Source organism: Scardinius erythrophthalmus (genome assembly GCF_964197995.2).
Source record: "Scardinius erythrophthalmus genome assembly, chromosome: 10".
NCBI lineage: Eukaryota > Metazoa > Chordata > Actinopteri > Cypriniformes > Leuciscidae > Scardinius > Scardinius erythrophthalmus.
The window spans coordinates 16,825,072-16,851,231 of NC_138230.1; the positions used below are offsets into that span (position 1 = coordinate 16,825,072).

The window sequence follows — 26,160 nt, forward strand, 5'->3', positions numbered from 1 at the left end:
TTGTCTGTTAGGAGGTAGACCAGACGGCCCAGCTCTTCTGGGATGGTGCTTGTCCGAACCACAGTGCCTGGAATATTCTCATCCTTCATAATCATCCAGCCGTATGCGGACTTCCCCATGTCCAGGTTTACTCTTAGACTACACACACATATAGATGACTTACTAAAATAAGTTTGTTCTTCTCATTTGAAGCTTTGATGATTTGGCTGTAATATGTCACATTACTATAATCTGGGTGATATTATTATAACTGTACCTGATGGGGATGATGTATGAAAACAGAACAACAAAACGGAACAGGTTTCGGAACCAGGGCCCAAGAAATCCCTGCAAAGCGACCATAACAACTGAGAGAACCACCTGAGCCAGGAACAGAGCTTTTGTTAGGCGGTTTAACTCCAGGTCCAACAGTCCCACCTGCAGAGGAAGAGTGAAAGATAGAGAGTCTGAGATCAAATTCTTGACCTCATATGCAAATCATCTGCTTATCCTTTGTCCTATTACTTGATTACTTTCTTTAGTGTGCAATGTTACTGTCTGAGCATGAAAAATGTCTGCAAAATTAAAAAGCACAAAGTCAACTCCAAAGGATCAGTAAGCAACATTTCTGAACTCCCAGAAATTCCTCAATTGTAGTCCCGGGAAAGAACACATCACAATATTACTTGTTTTAATAATTACTGTCCAAGGTATGTGCAAAAGAAAAAGGAGCGAGGCCTGGTTTAGATGCGTTAGTAATGTGTTTTTAGTAATGTAATGTAAACTTGCGGTTATAGTAAGGGGTGTGACATTTCTGTAACACGCTCGAAGCGGTTGAACAATCACGACACACTGGTCCAGCCGACCAATCAGAGCACATTGTGGTGAGCACTTCAATCAGAGCAATTTTCGGAAGGAGGGGCTTCCATAGATATGCATACGTAGGTGCCACATTTGACCGCTCCAGACTCATTGGCGTGCCTGATATCTTGTAAGGGTCAGTGTGGCATCACCCACAGTAAGAATCAATGATGCCACAACATTACGCAGCTTCTGGTTGTGAAAGCAGATTTTAATTCCCGAAGAAATGGGATAACCTTTCACAGGTGAGAATGTGTTGGTATTAACGTTTTTACTATGGTACTTTGGTAATGTTTATACTTTTACAAAGGTAACTTTTTAATGTCGTGTCAGCTGACGCCTTCGTCTTGTTCATTAAGCAAAATCATCTGCTGAAGTCTATTTCATATATAGATATTCATACATGCGTAACTAAGTTTGCAGACGCTCAGTCAACCTGCGTTTGAATGTTCACTGACCGGTCCAATATGGCGGACAGCTTATGTATAGCGGCCCATTGAAACTGCCGCTAATGAGGCATATATGTTTATATAGTCTATGCATAATACATATTGCTAGATTTAAGAATATTTAGTAATGAATATTTCCAGGGAAACTTGATGGAAAGAGTGATAATTATAGTGATTATTATGATTTATTTATTATTATATTTTATAGGATGCATTAATAACAAAAATTTGAAAAGAAATTCACAAAATGAATGAGTTTGTGGTTAAAGCACTCTTAGCCAAAGCATGTGATATCCCCTCTGAGAACAAGAACCTTAAGAGTTCCTCTCATCTGGAGTGATCTGAAATGTTACTCTTATGAAAAATAAAACAACCTGCCCATAAGCCAGCACTGATCAATGCCCCCCAGGCCCGTTCCAGACCGCAGACCTTTCTCATGCTAATAGTGTATGTGGAGGAGAGAAGAGATGAGAGGCATTTAACCAAGAAGCCCACTGCTGTTGTCGTCTCTCTGTGAAAAGCACAGGAGGCAAAACCAGAAAAATAAAAGCAGAACGCCTCTTCATAGAAACGGCCCCCTGACAAAAGAGCTGGAGTTTTCCCCTTTTTCTCTCAAGTATGTCCCCTCAGCCAATGGAATATGTGGGAAAATGATGTCAAAAAAGAAGTTTTTCTTGTTTCCCTCTGGCGAGGGCCGACAGCGCGGCCTGCGCGAAAACACTGAGGTCTTTCATCTCGGCAGCGCGCTAATAAAAACAGCAACACATAACACCGTCCCCTGAGAAAAGGAATCTGCGTGAAAGGGACGGGGGGAGGGGGGAGAGGGGATGGACAAATTGAACAGAAAAGACAAAAAATGCAAGCAAAATTAATCCCCCAAACTGGCTATGGCCCCCCAGTCCCTGGAGAACTGCGTAAACTGGGAGACACTGGGAGAGAAGAGCTGCTGTCTGATTTATCAGCTGTAGTTTAAAACCCCTCCGATGGCCTGCCACCCCACTCCGAGCTTCATGCTTCAGCTAGTGAGGAAAAAGGGGGGAATGGAAGGATTAAAATGAAGAAAAATTAAGACAGAGGACATAGTTCCCCAGCTGAAAGGGAGGAATCCCCCTTTATGGGGGCAAAACAATGCAGAGGCTGAATTTTGCAAAGCTGGCCGGGGATCGGGTGAAGCCGTTATTCATTCAGCCCGAGAGGAAAAAGCGACTCAATTACCTCAAGCTGAAGATGCTATCAATGAATCGAGAGTGCATATTTTACTCTATTCAACCGGGCCTCGTTTAAAGTGAAAGGAATGATTCAACCTGCCCTCGCTGCCTGTATGTTTTGTGTGTGAAATTTGATGACGACTTTGTGCCTGCATAATGAATATTCATTGGTTGAAATCCATCAAGTATACGGAGGCTGTTACAACAATATGGCATTATGCTAGTGCTCCAGAAACTGGATATGCAATACAGCTAAATGTAACATGCCATTCACGGTCCAGGGCCGCAGACGAGGCCTAGAAGAAGTGTATTCACTTTACGAAACGAATATATCAACTAAAATAATCAAAGCTACTGAATTTTTTCAGTTTTTGTCTCGAATATTTGATTCTGATTAGTCAATCACTGCATCATGTGGTAAAATAATTATGTATAACGACCGCTAAATTGCATTATTGGCTGTTGTCCCTGGCAACCAATCTCCTCTCACATTATAAAATAACTCAAATCAATATTTGCCGTTCATTTATTGATTCATTTGGTAGGAAGTGTTTTTTCGTCATAGCCGTGACCTGCTGGTGAAGCTGTGGTGCCTCCCACTCTATACTTTTACTGTGTTCTTGCCACTCTCCAATAACATTGCAAAAAGTCAAGTGCAAAAAAAAAAAATAAAATAAAATAAAATAAAATAAAATAAAATAAAATAAAATAAAATAAAATAAAATAAAATAAAATAAAATAAAATAAAATAAAATAAAATAAAATAAAATAAAACAAAACAAAATAAAATAAAATAAATCTAACTGGGCATCTACAGTACAGTGCTTAAATAAAATCCAACTGAACTTCTACATTGCGTTCAATACAATAGATCAAATCAAAACCTATCTGAGCATCTACACTGCTTAAATAAAATAAAACAAAATAAAATATCTAACTGAGCTTGTACATTTCTACACTGCTTAAATATACCAGTAAATATAACACCTCAAGTAGTGAGATGTCTGGTCAGCGAAGAGGGTTGTCCGACCCTTTGTCACATCCTTCAGACCACCAAGGTTTCGATCCTCAAAGAGAATATCGCTCCATATTACAACAATGACAGACACACACACAGTGTAAAGTGATAGCTTATGTGCTGTCAGCAGCTTCAAGTGAGAGCTTAGAGCTTTGTGCAAGGAATGTCACAACAGATTATAAGAGGCGAAAACGTTCTCAGTGACTTTCGCCGAGTCGTATCGACTTTCCCGCCCCGTCTCGTTCCCTGTATTGGCACCTCTGACATCATCTCCTTGAGATATTGAATTCCACTCTCGCACACAGAACATGGTAGAGCTATGAGCTCCGCTAGAGCTGCTGCTATCACACACATCTTGCAGCATCCATGACAGGGTCTGAAACACTTCATGACATGAAGAATAGTGGTTAACCAATATGGGTTTCACGGATGGTTTTTGTGACGATGATATCTAGCACACAAGCTAATGGCTAATAAAATGTTTACAAATTATAAGAAAATAAATGCACTCAAATGATTAAATAAATACATAAGTTTAACATTTACAAAAAAAAATTGTAAATAGAAAATCCACATTATGCACTGACAAATGATATACCAAATAATATTGCAAAATTGATGATTGTTGTCACACAGGTTTTCTCAAACGTTCTTTTCATCTGCCATTTGTCAAAAAACAGACCCAAACTAATACCACTGGTCAAGCAAATGTTGCTATGTAAGGCTAATTGGAAAGATTAATAATGTACGTATCTTATGTTGTGACAGCCCTACTGTGTTCACACTTATTTGGAGAAATCAACCTACGTTTAGATTATAGTTGACTTTGTATATTAAACGATATTAAACTACACTCAAAAGGAAACCGTTTTAACATTGGCAAAATTATATCAGATTTAATACATTTAAAGGCTACGATATACTTCAAGCGAAATCGAAGAACGAACTGATGTTCATGTCATTTCGAACAAAATCATGCCAAAACGAACTTGGTTTGGAGCTCGTTTTGGGAGTTCGAAACAGCTTGCCAATGCCAACTTTCCGTAAAAGTTCGCTACGGCTGGTAAACACCTTTGTACTACCATTGACCTGTGGCGATTACGTAATAGGTAGATGTGCGTGGAGGCTCCACCTTCTTTCACGTGGAAATCTTTTCCGCTTCATTTCCGTCGAGGTCAGACGTCTGTGGGTAAAAACATGAACACACTGGAGAGCTGCTTTATAGTAGAAAATTAAGTTGTACTACTGATGAAACGACACACTGACACAATTTTAATGTTTAATAAGGTAAAGCTGCTTGATTTTAAGCTATCTATTGTATAAAGTGCTATATAAATAAACTTGTGCCGAATTGCAGAGCAATAAACTTTTCTTATCCTTTTAAAAAATTTTTTGATGTTTTCTCAGTTTTGTTTTGTGTTTATTTTGTTATTGATAGGAAAACGCGCAGCACATATTTACATATTCTTAATGCTGCTCTCATCAGTGTGGGCTGCGTCAGGATGTTCGCTAACAGTATATCCCTGGTCACGCATTTCGAACTTTGTTTTACCCCTAAGCGAAAGATGAAAAAGAACTTTGCTGTGAGTATATCGGGGCCTTAAGGCTTAACAACAAACACCTTGCAAGTAAGATTTAAGAAAGTACCATGACATGCTGTTTTAAGACCTATCAAGTCATTAAAAGCTATAAGAGTTGGGTAGGCGACATTTTAACAAGTTTGGGGTCAGCAGTATTTTTGTTACATTTATAAATTTTCTTTTTTAAATAAATGCTTTTTTTATATATATTTTAGAAAATCTGAAAATTGTATACTGTGGTTTCCAAAAAATAGCAGTTTGAGCCGTTTTCAATACTGATAATAAGAAATGTTTCTTGAGCATCAAATCAGCATAGAATTATTTCTGATGACACATTTCTGATGAGTTCATATGACACTGAATACTGAAGTAATGATGCTGAAAATTCAGCTTTGCATCACAGTTGTAATGACAATATATATATATATATATATATATATATATATATATATATATATATATATATATATATATATATATATATATATATATATATATATATATATATATATATATATATATATATATATTAGAGGTGGGCATAGATTAATTTTTTTAATCTAGATTAATTTTGAAATTAATCTAGATTAATCTAGATTAAAATGGCTCATTTGAATTCTGCCGAAGGCATTCAGAATATGTGTGCTACCCAAATAATGACTATAAAAGTAAGTCTTTGAGAACGGGTTTCTCAAGCCAGGTGGCGCATTAGACCAGGGGCTCATCTCCTGTTTCCAAAATGCATCACAAACTGCTTGAGAAAGCTGTTCTACTCATAGACTGTAAAAAGTTACTACTGTACTGTTACCGTCCGTAGGCAACATTAGGTAGGCCTATGTTATTATCAACTACTATAGGCTATCAATTAGGGATGGGCGATATGGCCTAAAATCCATATTGTGATATACATTGCAGCCTCTTGCGATAACGATATTATTATAAAACCATTTCAGAACAGGTTACACAGACCCTGCTAAACAACTGCTAAATTTTTTTTTTTTTTTTAAAGGGTGCATGTAGTTTTGAGAACATATATTGTGCAAAACTGTAAGTATACAACATCATTTTGCAGATAAATAAAATTTAAGTACACTAGCTGCAGAGACTTAAGTAGGTCTAATGTTTATTATGGCTTGGAGCTTATGAAACCCCAAATTTAAAATTAGAATATTCTAACTGATGTCTTTTCAGTTAAAAAGAAACACAACAACGATTCTTTAAATCGGGCGCAGACAGAGATTATGTTCTACACCACTCAGATATATTGGGAATAATACGCGCGCGCGCTGGTATTCAGTGATATGTTTCGTTTTGAATTTGAGGTGGTAGAACGGACTAGTCGTGTGTTAACTTACCGAACTGTTACACCACACAGTCTACGTCGGACGGCTTAAATCCGAACTAAGTCCAAATAATGGATGTTGCACCGATCTTTTACACCAGCTTTAACTTTCAGCCGTGTTTACTTAAGATGACGACGAATATGATGCGTTGCAGCCGGGTGTACCTCGCGGCCGCGGGTAGATTGCGTCATCATAGCTTGTGTAGCTTGAGCCAGCTCCCAACCCAACTTGGAGAATAGATTAACGGCGGTATTTTTTTTTATCGCGCGATAAGAGTCTCGCGTTAACGCCGATAACGGCCCACCACTAATATATATATATATATATATATATATATATATATATATATATATATATTTTTTTTTTTTTTTTTTTTTTTTTATTAAAGGTAGGGTAGGCAATTTAAGAGAGGCTAGCAATAGCAAGCTAGCTTTGAAAGCTTGAGAGAGCATCTCCAAAGAAAGCCTCCTCCAAAACACATGAACGCACACAGCAGAGTTTGCAAAGCGCCACGAGAGAGAGACGGTGTTAAACTACCTCATGTCTCACAGCACATAACATTACAATGATAATGAACATAAACAACTTACAGAGCTCTTACTTGTACCACCTGACTGCTGCATTTATTTCGGCGTTAAAGGGATAGTTCACTTTGAAAATAAATTTCAATTTCGCGCCGTCAGATCATTTGGACGTGTGCTGTTTTCAAGAGATAACAACGATATAAATACTGTTCGTTTTCTCACACAAACCGCTCGTTTCGTGTCTTAGGCCATCAATGTGTACTTATGATGGGGAATTGTTTCATTTGGACGATGGGGAATTGTTTTAATTTGGACTCTGTGCCTGTGTTTTGAGACAGTGACCATAGACCTGCATTATATAACTGACAGACAAGAACGGTTTGACCTAAAAATATCAAAATTGAAACTACTGCGGAAACAAAGACACCTACATCTTGGATGCCCTTGAGGTAAGCTAAAACATATCAAAAATTAATTTCAAAGTGAACTATCCCTTTAATAGTGTTGACATAGAAAAGCTCCGGGTAGAATGTCACGGGTTGCCATTTTAATATTTTGACCACTTCTATTATTGATTGCTCTCAGGATATGAAGAGAGTTTCAACCAGTATAACAAAAGTGTTTATAAAATAAAAAAAAATTGCCTACCATACCTACAGATAAAAGCTATTTTAAATTGTAGTAATATTTCACAATATTGTTTTTATAGTATCTTTTAATAAATAAATGCAGACTTGGTGAGTGTGAGACTTTTTTTTTTTTTTTTTTACATAAAATGTAACCCCTACATTTTTGACCAGTCGTGTACATATGAGTAGAACAATGCCAGAGCTCTGAACTATGTCGATAAGTTTAAAAAAGGGAAAAAAGGCCAAAGACAGCAGGGGTCAGTTAGGGGAGGGGTAATGAGTGTAATGGGATTTGACGTTTTTAAGTTTACTTTTACAGCATTGACGTCCACTGTATCTAATCATTAAGGGGAATTCTGCAGGATTAAGGCTCTGCCACAAATGTCACGCAAGCCCTTGGTTGGTTAATTTCCCTCTAGATTAATCTCTCTGGGGTTGTCCTTTCACATCGACAGGTCCAAATTCATCACTAAGATCAGGGTTGAAAACCACCTCAACTGTTCGCTATTTTTATTTGGTTTAAATTGAAAGGTTAAAAGGAAAAAGAAAAACAATCCCTGGGTAATGTCTAGTGAATATTGACAATTCAACTGTAGATATCACAACTCATACTTATGTTATTGAATTATTATAATTTTTTTTCAAACAATCAGCCTTTGGGAGAAAAACTAATTACAGAAACCAAGTATTTCACTTTTCATAACCAAACAAACAAACAAACCCACCTTGTTTTTGGACTGTGACGTGTTCAGCACACTTCGCATCTCTTTCCCTGTATATATGACCACACCTATGACAGTACCTGGAAAAACAAAAACAAATTGGATGACTGATTGCAAATGGACAACAATAAATAAAACAGGCCGTGTGTCTATGGCCGGCCTAATGAACAATTAGCTCAAAAAAGTGTGTTTCCAGTTAACGGATGCAGCTGAGACTCAGACAAATGATTCAATATGTGGGACACCCAGAAATAAACCGTTACAATGAGGCCTATTATAGTCAGATCAATGGTGCTGCTTTGGTAATGGACTGATTCATTAAAGTAAACTAATTACTGATGGAGTACGCAGCCTACTACTAAACGAGGAAGTGCCGAAGTCCAACTTTTGTTTAAACACTGTAACACAATATATAACGTGCTGCAACAGAGTTTAAATATTTCTCATTTTCTTTAAGCTCGACATATCGTTTCATGTTTGGAAAGCAACGAAACCTAGGATGCTCTCAAGGGGGTCTTTAATGGGCTAGGACTACAGGGCATATCGGTTTCTCGCCCCATGGTGTTTTGTGTTGGGTCTGCTTGGTTGGATGGGATGACGTCACCAGACTGTGTTTTGCGGGGAGATATGGAAGGACTTTCTTCGGCTGAAGGTCACACCATGCTGGGGAATATGAAGAACCTCTAAAAACCCCTGGAGAACCAAGACATGGGCAACCACAGATCAATGAAGGGCCGATCGCTGGCACAAACGCATGCCGCTTGAAGGAATAGCCCTGCTATTATTGTTGAACTGGGATCAGATTCTAAACAACAGACCCCTAGGAGATGTCGGAGAAAGCGTAGCGGCAAAAACCGATCTCGGACCTGTTCTTTGGGGACACGTTTCATTGACACCGCAGGGATAGGACTGCAAAAAGCCAGACACTTCGGCTTCCCATTAACGGCTACTCATATTTCTCTGCTCATGAGATTGTTTGAATAGTAGCAGATGAGTCTGGTGATCTCAAGTGACAAACAAACGGGAGAGCGAAGGGGGTCTTGAGTGATGCTAGCGGATTGCCTCAGTATCAACGGCACACTCTCCTACAACACAATAAACTCAAAAGATATTTGACCTGTGATGAATATTTCAGACCTCTGAGGCTTGTGTTTTTCTTAAATTCCTATAAAAGAAAATTCACGCTGGAAAAGACTTTTCTTACCAGATGCCACCACAGTGCTGGCCCACAGGGTGTTCTCAATGCTCAAACTCTCGTGGATGGGAGGGTCACAGTCCTCCTGGGAACAGAGGTCGTACATTAGTCTGGGTTTATACATCTCAGTCTGTTTTGATTTCATGGTTATCTAGCACAGGAAAAAGCGGTTATCAATTATGGCCTTTAAAAAGCAGGTCAATAAAAATGACAAAGACTCAAAGCACAAATAATGAATCGATGAACTTTCATCACGACGAATGGCAAGTAGGGAATTAGACAACAGATTGAATTACACTAATGCCCGGTTTGGCGACACAGTCCATTTAAAGGGAATGGCGAAATCGGTTTGACTTGATTTGCCTTGTTTAGAAAAACAGCACCATGCTGAACATTATAATAAGACCTTGTTTAGTGTTAGCACGCTCTGTGCTGAGCAGAACAGAACAGAATTTCTGACCCCAGGCCATAAATCAGGGGAGAAGCGCAGAAATTAAATCTTTAAATGCTTATTTCCACATAACATGTTGCGGCTGGGTGAATACGGATGATATCTAATTATCCGCTGTCAGTAGGGCATAATATACAGTGAGAAAGAGGACCACACACACATCGCGGCTGCTGAGACATGCGCATTGATGCAGATAGCGAGAGAGATGTGTCCTCTATTCAAGACGGCCCACTTGCTTTGTCATTTGTCTCTTTCTGGCCAACAGATGTAGCAATGCCAACCTGACAGAAACCGAAGAGAGGTTTATCAATAGAAAAGGCCTTTTATCAATGATAAGGCAATGAAAGAAATGGGAGTGTTTTAAACCATAAATCATAACTCCATACGTAGGATAAAAGTTATATAAAACTTTTAGGTCAAATTATAAGATTTCGTTGAAATAGAAAGGAACAGTTCCAAGATGAGCATTCATAATTTTATTCTGCAGCTGTGAATCTGACAAGTTTAATGAAAAACATTTGGTTGCATCATAACTTAAAGGGATAGTTCATCCAAAAATTTGAATTCTGTCATCACTTACTCACGTTGTTCCAGACCTGTATGACTTTCTTTAGCGAAACATAAAAGAAGATATTTTGAGAAATGTCCCTGTGCTTTTTGTCCACAGAATGGAAGTCAATGCTCATCAAAACTGTTTGATTACCAATATATGTTCTGCAGAAGAATGAACATTTTTGGGTGAACCATCCCTTTGAACTAAAACATGTGAACTGGTCGATTTATGTCTAAATCTAGTTAAACCCCCTTTTATTTAGCTATGTAAATGAGAAAATGTTTTGTTTATTTTGGAACATCATTATTTTTATACTACCGTTCAAAAGTCTGGAGTCAACTTAGTCAAAAAGTGTTTTAAAATAATAATAATAATAATAATATCCTTCAGTAAGGATACCTTATATTGATTACATTTTACAAAGTTACAAAATATTTCTCTTTCAAATAAATTAATAAATTCAAAGAATCATACAAAAAGTATCATGGTTTTCATACAAATATTAGGCGGCACAACTGTTTTAAACAATGCAAATAATAAATATTTCTTGAGCACAATTCAGCATATTATGAATTAAAATATTAAAACAGAAAAGAGTTGTAATAACATCTCATAATCTTACCGTTAAAAAAAAAAAATCAATTAAATGCAGCCTTTGTGATAAGAATCTTCTTTTCAAAAACATTTATAAAATTTTACCGAACCAAAACTTTTTAATGGTAGTATTTACTGCATACAGCTAATAATAAATACTAGAAATGAACCCCAAATCCAAAACTTACCACAAAAAAAATGTCTTAATTTAGAACAAAAAAAAAAATTTCCCCAAAACTAACATACACATGCATGTACAGTCAAGTGTAAAAAAGCATCAAGAGTGACCATCCCATTTTAAATAGGCTGATCTCTGCGATACTAACACAGATGTGTGTGCATGTGAGACATTAAGAACGATCATATTATTTCACAATTACAATTACGATCATATCACAATTATAGACTGTTTTATCCGAAGTGACATACAAATGAGAATAATAAAAAGCAGAAGCGATCCATCAAGTGATTAATCAATGGATTTAAATGTCACTGTAAGGGCCTGTATTGATGTCCGAATCATAAAACTTTATTAAAGTGAAAATTCTGTCATCATTTACTTACCCTCATTTAATTTTGAATAATGTACTGGTGGCACTTTTCTATGCAATTATAACGAAGAGATTTAAAGCTTTAAATTGACATTAAATTAGCTTTAATTAAAAAGAGAATATTCGAGGAAGAAATTCCTATGGGTCTGGACAACAAAAGGGTGAGTAAATAATGACAACATACTCCTTTAAATAAACAAAGCACTGAAGTGGCAATAAGGTGCAGCAAGTGTGTGGGCAGTAAAGAACTGTGGGAAACAGCGTTTGGAAGCGTGTCCCTATAGCTGCAGATTTGTGAAAGCAGGCTCAGGAGGGTGACTCAGCGCAGGAAGTGATCTTCTGCCCCTGCATGCTGTGTGGCCAAGAGCGAAGACTTCAAACAAAGACAGGCTTCATGTGGGGGGTCCCTTTTTCCTCCCTCTTTCTTTCTCCGGTACCGCGCTAATCTGCTGTTAATAAGGAACTGTGCTCGGCCAATGGGCTGGGAGTGAGCCTAACAACCCGTGATGTCATCAGCGTTGTGAGGAATGCGCCTCGTTGGCCGGTTTTACATTCCAGAGACACTTCAGCTCATAGTCATGTGAACAGGCACACTTTGAGAATCCATGTTATTTTAATGTGCAATTAAAAACAGCGGTTAGGTTTAGTTTACTGGGCAACAACACAACATTAAATACCTCTACAAAAACCTAACAGCGGGTTTAAATTGGGGCCGTGACGTCACAGCGCATGCTAAACGAAGCCTCGTAAAAATTCCTTTATTAATAGCAGTTTCTCTTACCCTTGTGAAGTTCCCCTCAAAACTGTGAATGTCCAGTTGAGGCTTCTGGGCGTAAACGTATGCGCTGATTGAGAAGAGATCCTGCGGATAAGCAAACGGAAAGGTCAAGAAAAACATTAACGCAATAAATCAGCACCAGAAATGTCATCCAATGAACAAAGTTCTGGGCTCGGTCCAAACCCAACCTCTTGTTTCGTGCAAGTGTTATGGCAGGACTCAAAGTGACTAGCAATCAGAGTGATTCTCATGAAAATAAGCCCCTTCTGACATCCTGCCACAAATCTGAATTTCAAACCGAACAAATAATGTAGACAAACCAACGTAATTAAAACACTGATGGGTTGCTTACAAATTATAATGACTTTTGAATTTGATGACATTCTGCAAGTATGAAAAACAGGGATGTTTAGCGATCTGACTGTCAAGCCCACCAGACACCCGATCCGACCGCTCCCGCTGCTTTACTGCGCCAATCATTCGGCGACTTGTTGAAATTTTAATTCTGTGATCACATTAAGTGGTTTCGGAAAGACAAATACAAACGTGAACCCTTGCTCGAGGTGAGTGTCATCTCCACACTGATGGCACTGGGAGACAGACCGTTTGGTGGATTCCAGTTGTCTCTCGGGGTAAAGTTACCGGCCCATGTGAAACAAACCCTCCGGCCAGTAAATCAGATACACAGTGATATCAAACATGAGCCTACGTATCATCAGCCTGAGAGAGTCTGAGCGTGGGCCTACGGGGGTAAAGTTTCCGACCCATCCGCGAACAGAACAGAAGGAGCTGAAATGTGATTTTGGATGCAGCTGCTTTCGTTCCAGAAGAAGATGGGTGCTGATGTGTCTGACGGTTCAAATCATCTTACTTTTAAATGATTTATATTTTTTTATATACTTTGTTTTGAGCAATAAAACCATTTTTGTAGTTATACAGAAGCACATTCAAGTAAAATGTATGTCACAAAAAAGATGTGGGAGTGGGGTATAAAGTGGGGTTATACTTTGGTATAAAAACATTTATATGATCCCAAGCATGAATGCACCATTAATAGACTTAAAAATGTGGCATTAAGATCACAGCAATTTGGAGTATGTACTGTTTTTGTGCAAGAAAATGTTCATACCCCTAAGGCAGGTAGTCTTTGAGTACAAGCAACAGTGACTCGCAGTTTCCAATCTGTCTCTCCATCCAGCTGATCTGTTCTAATAAAACATGAACCTGGAAAACCAAAATATTTGCATCTTAAATCTGACAGACAAAAATATAACACGTTTTTAGTTCAAAAATCTAATTTAACTTGACAACATGCAGTGATCTGTTCTGAAGTCCTGTTCTGAAGAGTATTATCTGACAGAATAGTGAGAGGGCTGGAGATGAATGTGTGAAGGACACATTTGTTATGGGCAAAAACTTTGGCCCCTGTACACTAAAGAACTCTGAATGCTTAACATATTGTTCATATTGATCTCAAACAAGACTGATATAATGGTAGGCGGTAGACAGGAAAGGTCGCAGTCTTTAAGCTCTCAGTGCAAATGCTTCAGTGTTCATCATGTTCCATATACTGAGTTTGCCTACATTATCCAACCTTACTGAAGTACAGCCTGTCAAAACATGTCCGATCATTTCTTTGAAAAAAAAAAAAAATAATAATAATAATAATTATTATTATTATTATTATTATTATTATATACACACACACATATATACATACATACATGTGTATAATAATAATTATTATTATTATTATATAATTATTATACACACACACATATATATATATGTATATGTATATGTATATGTATTTGTATGTGTATATATATATATATATATATATATATATATATATATATATATATATATATATATATATACAGTATGTATATACATACATATACATATAAATATTAAATATTTTTTTTACGAAATGAGATTTTGCATTATAATACTAAGAATTATCATAAAGATAATGTCTCAATTTAAAAAAATCTTAAAATAGACTTCACTGACTGTAAAAAAAATAATTATAATAATTATCTTTTAAGGTTGGGGTGAAATATGGACATGTTTTACATGCTTCAGTAAACCATACAAGTTACAACACAAAGGATCTGCTCACTAAGACTTGGTTAATGTCGTACTAATAAATTATTAATAATCAACTCTGTAAAATATTTATAGACACAGAAAATCTAAAAACCAAACAGAAGAAAATAAATTAAATGAAAAATTAAGAATGAAAATAAGTGAAGAAATTGTGTTTTAAAATTCTATCCAATTTGTTAAAAGCTTCAGATTTAAGTAAATTCAAAGGGCCATAGAGTCTACAATGGCTAAAGAACCAGAAACACTGGTTAAGCATATCAGACAAAAACATTTTTTTTGTATATATATATTTTTCTGATTTTTAATTTCACTATGGAAAGCACAGCAATTTTAGCAGCTATTGAAAACTGTACAATAAATAACTGTACAACAACTGTAATAATGTGTCATAATGTGACTTAAGTCATGGCTCAGCGTCAAGGCAAATGCTGGTAATCGTACACACACACTCTCGCCCACTCTCACAGAGAACATCGTTCCTCAGACTTCAAGAAGTTAGGCTATACGTTCAAACCAGAAAGTGAAGCATACAAAATATTAAAAAGTGGCACTTGAAGAAAAAAATTTACAAGCACATATTTCAAGAGAAACAGCTCTCATAAAGATGTTTGTAAGGTTTCAAATGAAAATTAAGAAAGTATTTGGACACTTGAAACATCAGCTTAACTTCTATATAGTTCAAGTGATGAACTACCTGTGGTTACTCTTCTAAGACACTTGTATTCACCTTGGGCCACATGGTTTGATATGTTTATTATCTTATTTAATGACGTTAAAAGATTTTATGTGTGAATAAAAGGCGTAAAAGTGTTGAGGCCTACTGCATGTAAATATATTAATATATATGTTAGCATTATAAAAAAAGAAAATGAATATTTTTTAAATGTTCTCTACAAGTGACTCATAGGCTGCATATATGGGCACAGTGTTGGAAACCACTGGCTTAATGACAAGTAGTTTTCAGGGACGACTGAAAGCTCTGTTTGTATGTGAAGAGTGAAACTCACCAGTCTTCTCAGAAGTTCTCAGAAAAATCATATCCGCAGGAATTCTCTGATTCTACAAAACAAAACATCAGACATCTTTAAAAAGGCATTTTAAGGTATCCATTCTATGCTTTATGCTTTGCTTCAAAACTGAGCGAGCTGGCCACCTACACAGCTTATAATCTATAGAGACATATATTAATTTATTCACATACATATATACACTGTATATGCGCGTGTCAGTGAATCCAGTTCTGTAACGTTTTAGTGTTCTTAACCTATTTTAGTGTTGCGTTGAATAATTGAACAAGGTCATTTCCCTAGCAAGCAATTAAAGCGAACCACAGACAGTAAGAGGAGAGACAGACACAATGTCCCATTAAAAGAATGACAGGATTTCATGTGACGGATCACATAGCAGAAAGTTTATGCTGATACCTTGAACAACAAAAGAGAGAGGAAGGGATAAAAAAGGACAACAAACCTTTTCCACAATGATTAAATCTCCGACCTGTATGTCTGAGCTCTTTATTTGGACCTTCCCTGAAAAGCAAGATGGACAAATAATTGTAATTAGAAATGAATTATTAAGCCTTAGGCAATTTACATTTAATTAAAATACTTTTTAAAATGATCAATATTAGGGTTGTAAAAGTTAACATATCAAGATGGGTTAACTAGGTTTAATTCAGTTAGCACACTTATTTTCTTCAATTTGATTTTTCTAAAAGAACATTCAGAGCTAACCGGGACTGAACAGAGTCGCTAAGATTTCACACACATGCACATTAGCTCCTATCAGAGTACCCGTTTCCCACTAGATGGAGAAAGACATTCTTTACATTTATTCATAAATTAAACCCAGGCAGGGCGTTTAACAAAAGTCATTTGCATTCTTTGTATGGTGAAATTAAATTATCATCGAAGCTCAACAAGTTGCATATCACCCATGAGTGAAACACTGTTATTCACAGAAATGTGGAGGATTGCACCTTTATACATGTAATATTATGTTCATAAAATTATTGAATTGCATATTTTGTATAGTTACTAAATTTCAGATTTTCTATGCAATTGGATGTACTTTGAGAAATATAGAACCTTTTTTGTACAAGTACTTACATTAAAAATGAACTAAATGCTATTTCAAAAATGTAAGATTAATAGATTAAATAAATTATTTTACAACAATTGCAAAACCAGAGGTAAATTATTTTAGATTTCTAAAACACTGGATGAGGATTTGAATACATCAAGTCAGTATCAACTCTTTTCATTATTCAATTATTTCCACAGGCTTCAAAGGCTGCAACTCTTAGTTAGTCAGTGGAGCTCAAAACATGTGCATATGACACATCATGTATAATATCATCAGGATGTGTCACATTGTGGTCACCTCTCATTGTGAGTTTACTGTACAGCTGGGAATTCATCTCTTTATCTCTCCTGCAACGGCGAACTTCGTCAACTGCCTCTCTCACCATGGTGACAGCCAACACAAAACCCTGAAAGACAAGGGGGGGAAAAAAGGAACAACAAAAGTGATGAATGAATTTACTTTTAGAGTTCAATCTCCACCTTCATAAGGTTAGACGTACTCACCAGCGGGGCCCAGTAAGTGTACAAATATCCTATCTTAAGCGATGGAACAAACTGAGAACAAGCCACTACCAGAAAATACAAGTTGAGGAAGAACTTAAACTGCTGGTAAAGAACCTAAAACAAAAGAAAGAGAAAGCACCACAAATAAATCAACAACCAGCAATATATTTGATGAAGATTTTATAAAATGCCCATGACAATATGAATCGAAAAGCATTTAAGTACTTGTAATGACAGTAATACATGTGAGTGACATCCTAACACAGCTTTTGGTGGCACACCTGATTGGCTTATACATAATTCATCGTACAAGCTGCAAATACTTTGCCAAGGACACATACACAAGGTGCGTTCCTCTGAATAAGACATCGCCAGCAGTCATAATACAGTAGATCGCTTACACACTCAGTGGAAAAAGATCCGTTAGATTGCTGTTACACCCCCTTCCTTCACAGCTAGTTACACATTAACCTGATTACTGAGCAAATCTGCTGTGCGTACAATGGGTAGAGATTTCACTTTAAACAGCCTAGCGAGAGCTAAAGAATAAAGCATCATAAAATAAAAAATAATATTCTAAATTATAAAAAATATGAATGACATAAATACACAAAAATAATAAGACAGTGATAAAAAACTTTGGCATTTTAAAAAAGAAGTTTGCATTCTCAACAAAACACATGCATCAGAGATATATGGCCTTACCCCTGGCACAAAAGTGACAAAGTTGTATTTCTGATTCTTGATGGCATTTCTGGGGTACTTCTCTTCACATTTCTCGGGATGTCCCAGCCACACTGTCCGAGCCTTCAACTCTTTCTTCCTGCGACATGTGTGAACCAGACATTCACAACAGCTGCGTGACAGAGACCACGGGAGGAAAAAGATCATCCAGTGATTAGACAAATTCGCTTAAAGGAGACACAGCGCTACAGGCGCAGTTCAGGCCTGGATTCCAGTAAACGGTCTTCATTTAAAAATATCCCTGACCGAATAATTAACAAATATCAAGGCTGGTCATAACGCCTAATTTAAGGGTTGTGCTGAAAACTGGTGATTTTGGAGAATTATCACCCTGTTAATCACTTAAAATGCACTTGAAAACTAACACTGAGACTTTTTGTGGAATTCATCACCAGTCAGGCGTATCCAGTTGATTCCACTTGAAATACAACTGACGTTAATGCAACATTAATGTAACTGATGTTACAGAGAGTGAAGGCAGCCTAGTTTCACTAGAACTTCAAGCAGACGATACAGAGAACTTCCACTAAGAAGTAACACTTGACACGGTAGTGCCAGAAAATAGTATAAGAAGAGGCAGAATGCTCTCGAAACCCTCAACATTTAAAGCATTTTAATTGTCAATTTAATTTGTCAATGAGCAACTCATTTTACTTCCGTAATATAATATATTTTAATGTCCTGAAGAATTAAACAGAGAAAAAACAAGTTCATTTTGATTTCATGTCGACTGAGAATAATACACATATTGATAATAAAGACAAGCAAATAATCAAGGGGGCTGAAGATGAGTATAGTTTTAGTGAACAATGAAAAACTTCATCTAAGGTTCCTGTGTGTTCCATGCAGGCCTAGCAATACCTAAAGGGAACAACAAACCTGTAGATGATGTCCTCTGTAACACCCCTGTCAAATAAACCCCTCCCTAGTAAACGAATGCTCCGATTCGCTGTGAAGGTCAGAGAGAGCACCAAACACTTTGTTGACCTTCATATTCATTTTATATTCTAGCGGTTGCCGTCCCTGCTGAACGGCGTGACGGTACTCTGCCGGTACTCTGCGCAGTTTACATAGTCATGCTGATTGGTTTGGCTGGCACTGAACTAAATTACATAAACCTTGAAAAAAATATAATAATATTTGTGTTGGCCCCTTTTGTCTCCTGTCTGTAAGTGCCAGCTCCCTGATTCATAAGAGAGATTATTTGCTCAAATGAATGTAGTTCAAATAATAGGGCCGTTTGAATAAGCAGAGTTATTCTGCTTGAATTATTTGTTCATTTCATAATCCTTTGCCTAAGCACACAGAAAATTACTGGAAAGCAGCAAACTGGTCAGCTGTGTGAAATCCCATTTGTTCATTAGGAGCAGAAAAAAAAAATCAATACCAAGCTTACAATTGAGATGCGCCGCTGATAACCTAGAGCATAAGTGGAGAAGAGTCAAGCACACACGTTCATAACCATAAATTACTAATATATCTTTTAATCACGTCACATGTCATTGATGCAACACAAAAGGCATTGAGATATTCTGGGAATGCACGTCCAAATAGACATTGAGCCTATTGATATTGTTGGCTGGATAAGCAAATTTTCGGTTGGCGTGTTTGACCTTCTGACTGATGATGCGCAGAGAACACCTCAACCAAAAAACACAACCTGTGCTTGTGCATGTATTTCATGCACAGTTACCGGTGCGTTAGAAAGGAGCTGAGCCAACCTGGCACAAGCTCTACATACACACACAATAGGCTGCATGACAATGGTGACATTTATTAATAAAAGGTGAAGGCCAAGATCTTTTTAAATGTTTTCAGCAAAACATCTATCTATCTATCTATCTATCTATCTATCTATCTATCTATCTATCTATCTATCTATCTATCTATCTATCTATCTATCTATCTATCTATATATCTACCTATCTACCTATCTATCTTTTCATCTACCTACCTACCCATCCATCCATCCATCCATCCATCCATCCGTTTATGACTCTCAATCAATTTTACAAACACATTTTAAATCATATTAATAAATATACCAATCAAATTAATCATAAGTAATCAAATGTATCAATATGTTCTCATAAAAGTATATTCCTGGCTTATCAACAACTATTAGCTTCCACAACAACGCACAGTAACATTCTGTTTATTACTACAAGCGCGCATTGCAGTTATTTTATCTGCCACTTTGAAAGCTTCAGCTCTTTTTAAATTTGGATGGATTCTGATTGGCAGTCAATGTTTTTATCATTCATAAGTTTGAAAAAATCATTCTGAAAGCAATTCCAACGATATCGCTCCTTTATGCCGTTATCGTTATAGCTGTGGCGTTGAGTTCTCTATTCTCATAGAATTAGAATGATTATTAAAACTTCATAGATGTCCCCCTTGGTGTGAAAATGCCTTTAAATTCAAGAACAATCCATTTGCAGTAGGGTTGCTGCTGTAGTCTGTGTTACCTGCTGTGTTACATGGTGTTCAGCTGCACACCGATTACATTACTTGGCCACTGTAATGTATTTTTTTTTATAGAAATAAAAACCATTTAGATCAGTTAGACAATACAATAGACGCCAAAATTATGAACAAAACGTATGCTCTGCTCCATATACAGCACAAGTTGCAGAGTGCAACAGGAGTCAGATTACAGATTTGCTAAAATAATAGATTTGTCGATTAATCGTTTTTTTTCGTGGTTGATTCGATATTGATTTTCCATGTATTTCCACAAACATTGAACATAATATCTGATTGACGTTGATCTTATTACTAGTCTTTTCCACTTTTTCATCCTCTTATTTACCTTGCACGAGCGTGACAGCGGAGACCCTGTCATTTATTCTGTGCTGAACATGGCGGATGCAGGTTCGCTTTTCAGCATGAAAGACGTTGAAGGAACTGCATGGTCACGAAAGTTTATCATTTGCACGCATTTTCAAGCCTTGCCAATTTAAAGGGATACTCCACTTTAAAATGAAAATTCTGTCATCATATACTCACCCACATGTTGTTTCAAACCTGTATGAATTTCTTTCTTCAGTTTTTGGTACCATTGACTTCCACTTGGGCGGTATTGGAATTTTGATACCGTCAAACCTCCTCCCTATTTTACCGGGGTATACGGTATTACCGTGACTAATTAAAAATTATGCCATAATGGGCTCAGACGGCGTCACCAAACTGTTGGCTTGTGCCTACACCGTTCAGAAACTGAATGCCAGATCAAAAAAAATAAATAAATAAATAAATCAAGCCGTGCACGTTTTGTCTGAGTCCGGCCGACGGCATTAACTGTTATTATGAGCCCGAGCCCACCATTATTCAACATAATATCTGTGTGCGTGCAACAAGCAAGAAGTGCCTTTGTAATCCGGTGAGGCGTGTCCATTGATTTTTATTGATAAAACTTTTCTGCAAAGATGGAAGTTGACGATCGCCATCTCTGTAGTGAACGCGCCTATAGAGAGAAATGCACATCATTGATCAATCAGATTTATTTTCGTTTTGAATTGTTTCGTTTAAAGAAATTGACGATCGCCATCTCCATAGTGAACGATAGAGAGAAATGCACATCATGGATTACAGAGAGTAGACTAGTCTATTTCTTTTCTTTTCGTTTTGTATGGTTTCGTTTACTGAAATTGATGATCGCATCTCTGTATGAACGCGCCTGAGAAATGCACATCATGGATTAAATAATCAGAGTGGCCTTTTTCTTTTCGTTTTGAATTGTTTCGTTTAAAGAAATTGACGATCGGCATCTCTGTGAACGCTATAGAGAAAAATGCACATCATGGATTAATCAGAGAGTAGCCTACCCTATATTTCTTTTCGTTTTGAATTGTTTTGTTTAAAGAAATTGACGATCGCCATCTCTGAGTTTCGGTTAATTTATGAGATTTCAATGCAAGTGACCGTGGCATGCCAGCGCCCATCATGTCATGATTATATTAAATCCAGGCAATTTGGTTGATGAAAAATTTATTAAAATTAAGATACAATTTATACAAAACGAAATTCGTTTTAAAGAGGCCTTTTACAAAACGAAATTTATTGAAGTGGTCAAATCGTCTGACTCCCGATGCATCCCATCTTATTTGTGCTGTTCACTTTTCATAATCAACAAAGATGGAAAAAATAACATTATAATATTTTAACAAATACGAAACTTAATGCGCTTATTTAATGAACTCGAGAACAAAATGCATCCTGGCAGTAGTGAGTGGGTGGTAGTTTCGGAGATGCGACATTAGGTTGAGGTGTTTACATCTCTCGCGGTCACCTTTTTATGGCACAATTTACAAATTGCCTCGTCAGTATTTACCGCCTCTCCCTTCTCATTTGGCTGGAACCAGAAATATTACCAAACTGCAACCACACAAGCATTTTTAGGCAATAAATAAATTATATATATTATAGGCTATATAAGTGCCGGTAATGAAGGTATTGAAACTGATACCGGTGCTATTTTAAGATCCCGCGGTATCCGATATTACCGTAATACCGCCCAACCCTAATAGTATATATTTTTTCCTACTATGGAACACTCGCGTAGCTACGGGTGGGCCTGGGTGGGCCTGGGCCCACCCACCTGTCAGTCAGGCCCATCTAGTCACTCAGTGGCCTCACAAGGTAGCCTAGGAAATTATGTTGCGATTATAACAATTTTGACCTATAAAAATAAATCTTAATGTTTCTTGATTCTTGTTTGGTTGTCATGGTGATGACGAAATGCCCGCGTAGCGCATTTCGGAGTCAGACTCAGATGATTGCGAACAGCCCATTCCCCCTTCACAACGACGAGCACATTTCACAGAGGGACACTGAAGTTTAGCTAAGTAACGTTATGTTAAACTAAAATGAAAACAGAGCAACAAGTTTGTGTCAAAAAGACCACGGCCACCACAGGAGGAAGATAATGCAGATGTTCAGGAGAATTGACTGCATTGTTGGACAATAACGAAATCATTGCAGTGTTCAACTCTTAAGGGGGTCGCACACTGGACGCGCAGCGCCGCGTCTAGGACAACTCTCACCTGAAAATCCGATAATGTCAGCAATTTTCATTCAAGCAGCTGATTTCTGTGCATGAATATAAAACTAAACGTATATTGCAGCCCAGGGTGAAGTCAGATTCATTAACTACGATTTGAGACAAATAAATGTAAATTTAATATAAAACTATGTAAATAGCGCTCTGTGGCGCGGCAGGATTTTGAACAAGGTCCTGAGCCGTTGCTGGGCGCAGCGGACAGACGCCGCCGGTGTGTGTAGTGTACACTACACTCAGAGAATAATGTGTTCGAATTTAAAACTGTGTGCGACCCCCAGCCCCGTCGTCTCCTGTTATAAGCTAGTCATCAAAAGTAAGCAAATCTACGTTTATGTAGTTGCCTAGTCAATGTTGTTTATATAACGTGGTTTATGTGGCCGCTGAGCCAGACTATGACCAAGCATTGTTTTTGGTTTTTACACACTGTCCACTACTGTCCTGCTGATTTGATGATGTTGTTTCGCATCTGTCAGATGCGCGTGTGTGTGTGGTGTGGCCTGGCCGCGCGCAGTGGAAATGCTGTTCTTATCGTTATGTTCTTTATTAACACTGCTTATGATGACATACATGCTTGTGCTCTGATTAAACTGTGGTGTATTCAAGCAGGTGTAGTTGTGTTGGCCTATTTTGATAACAGATGCATTTTAGGCTGTGCCCACCTGATTTTCTCTGGGCCCACCCACATTGTGATTCCTGGCTACGCTACTGCTATGGAAGTCAATGGTACCAGAAACCGTCTGGTTACTGACATTCTTCTAAATATCTTCCTTTCTGTTCAGCAGAAGAAAGAAATTCATACAGGTTTGAAACAACATGAGGGTGAGTATATGATGACAGAATTTTCATTTTAAAGTGGAGTATCCCTTTAAGCATTCAAGCGAAAGAGAACTTGCGCGTGTTGTGTGAGAAGTTTGTGCACACACACCCGAAGCGCACACAGCTGCGCGTCTGAGACAGCATGCAAATAATAAAGTTAATTCTCTTTCACGTCTCTTTGCGCTAAAATGGACAAATTCACAAAATGGCCGCCTTTGCGAGTATCCAAATAAACATAGTTGGTTATGGCTATGGAGAAAGAACGTATATTGAATGATGTATGAGTATACTGGATCCATGCATTAGTCTTAAATTGACAGCAGCCTAATATTCCTGCTGCTGTCTTTGTTTTTAATGTTAATCACACTATAAAATACAAAGAAATCATTCCATGCTCTTCAATGAATAACTTTTTTATGGAAATAAAAACCCATTTAGTTCAGTCGGACAATGGATGCTAAAATTATGAACTGAAAGTGTCTGCTCAGCTCCATATATAGCACAAGCTGCAGAGTGCAACAGGAGTCAGATTTCACTTATCACATGACAAGAGTAAGGACAGATGACTGACAGGATGATGGCAGAGGATTTGGTGCGCAATAGATCCTGGGCGTCACTGACAACTGACAATGCATGATGTAGTTTTGGTTTCTTGCCACTGTCGCATTTGGCTTGCTTAGTTTGGCACTTAATATTCAACAATATTATTGATCTGCCTGCATTGACACCATTGTATGAGAACTGAACTGAGCTGGACGATTTCATCACTGTTTTCTTCAGAGCTGCTGTATAGATAAATTAACTAAATTAAAAAAAAAATTTACAACAGAAATCCCTATATACAGAGTGCACTTGATCGCAAATTCAAAAGTGAAAGGAAAAACAAGCATGCTTAAAAAAAAAAAACTATTTCAATAACCCCCATATTGATAGCAGCTCCCTTATGCCCACAAATTATTGGCCATATTGAGTATGCGTGATCGCGATTTAAAAACAAAAGAGAAAAGCGAGTGCGCATTAACCAGTGTTATCGGTAATACCAGTGTTGTAGCAAGTTTATATACTGGTGTAAAAAAATCCTCACTGTGACATCCCTAATTTGCAGTCGAGTTTTTAAAGTGGGGGTGAAACACTCAGTTTTAGTCAATCTCATGTTAATCTTGAGTACCTACAGAGTAGTATTGCATCCTTCATATCTCCAAAAAGTCTTTAGTTTTATCATATTTATAAAAGAAAGATAGGCTGTACCGAGTCTTTCCGGAAAAAAACGAGCGGCTGGAGGCATGCCGTGTGGGCGGAGCTAAAGCTGTGCTTACATGCCGATAGCTATCAACACACAGACATTTGAAGCAGTTTTACTCACCGCCTGCGGTTCCAACGCACGACCGTGAACCTTTATCGTTGGGACTGCTCCATCCTTAAGCATTAAACGATCTGCAAATCCGGCGTCGAACTGGGCCTTGTTTATAAAACGATCATCGTCGAAATGCAGGGAACAAACAAAAACACTTGCACAATTCCGTTGATGCTCTGGAAAAACAAACTCCATCCACTGCTCCCTTAACGTTGGGTTCTTTGGGAATCTGTGCAGGGTTGTCTTGCACTGGCAACAAAAAAACCCACTTCTTTGGTGACATAGACTTCCCTAAAGCCGAGCACAGCGCCTTGATGGGCGCACTGCTTTCGCTCTCTCGCGCTGGTCTACGGGTGTGCGCGCGCCCTTCCGGAGAAGTGCCCTTTGGACCCATATAAGGAAATTCCGCACCATCTGGCGTCACACATGCCCTTACTCGAAAAAAACTTTCCGAAACTTGTGACAAACCGGAAGGAGTATTTTTGCCACAGAAACTTTGTCCAAGTTTAGCATGGGAATCCAACTCTTTAACAGTGTAAAAAACTCAGTATGCATGAAATAGCATTTCACCCCCCCCCCCGATCCCCCCCCCCCTCCTTTAAATATGAGGGCATTCACACAGAACAGGTTCTCACATTCCTTCTGTCCTGTTTTTTTATATTTTTGTACTTTTCAGCATTTTTTACCATGGGCCTCACATTTTTGAGACACAGCGTCAAATTTAAAAAGTGGTTCACGTTGGAGAAGCAAATACTACGTATAACCAGACCATTTGTGAGCACTCAGATATTGAAAGAAGCAACTTAAACGTACAGTATGGAATTTTTTTCGCTGCTAGGGGTCGCTAACCTCTTACAATAACAAAGGCGTAGTTTGATGACACAGCATTTGCTAAGAATTATGGATCTTGTCGTCAAAGTCAAGCCGACCGATCTAATAATGTTTATGGATGAGTAAATACATCAATGTTTTTATCATGACTGTGATATGAAGCAAGTCGGGATTGCTAAGAGACAGCTATCAGCTCCACACGCGACGCGAGTCCCGCG

General features: G+C 37.6%; 1 protein-coding gene across 2 annotated transcripts in view; it reads right to left on the reverse strand.

Annotated features, from left to right (window-relative positions):
- Nucleotides 1-26,160, reverse strand: part of atp9b (ATPase phospholipid transporting 9B) — a 57,741-nt gene that overhangs the window by 27,574 nt on the left and 4,007 nt on the right. For both annotated transcript variants that reach the window (XR_014030995.1, XM_081377247.1), the window contains exons 3-13: nucleotides 17,841-17,991; nucleotides 17,136-17,249; nucleotides 16,930-17,038; nucleotides 16,018-16,076; nucleotides 15,555-15,606; nucleotides 13,565-13,659; nucleotides 12,439-12,519; nucleotides 9,518-9,593; nucleotides 8,317-8,393; nucleotides 257-417; nucleotides 1-138 (exon numbers count right to left, since the gene is read on the reverse strand). The exon at nucleotides 1-138 is cut by the window's left edge and continues 5 nt beyond it. Coding sequence is in view for 1 of the 2 variants with exons in the window: in XM_081377247.1 (XP_081233373.1) it covers nucleotides 1-138; nucleotides 257-417; nucleotides 8,317-8,393; nucleotides 9,518-9,593; nucleotides 12,439-12,519; nucleotides 13,565-13,659; nucleotides 15,555-15,606; nucleotides 16,018-16,076; nucleotides 16,930-17,038; nucleotides 17,136-17,249; nucleotides 17,841-17,991 (1,113 nt within the window). In the remaining variant the exon portion in view is untranslated. The remainder of the gene's footprint in view (nucleotides 139-256; nucleotides 418-8,316; nucleotides 8,394-9,517; nucleotides 9,594-12,438; nucleotides 12,520-13,564; nucleotides 13,660-15,554; nucleotides 15,607-16,017; nucleotides 16,077-16,929; nucleotides 17,039-17,135; nucleotides 17,250-17,840; nucleotides 17,992-26,160) is intronic.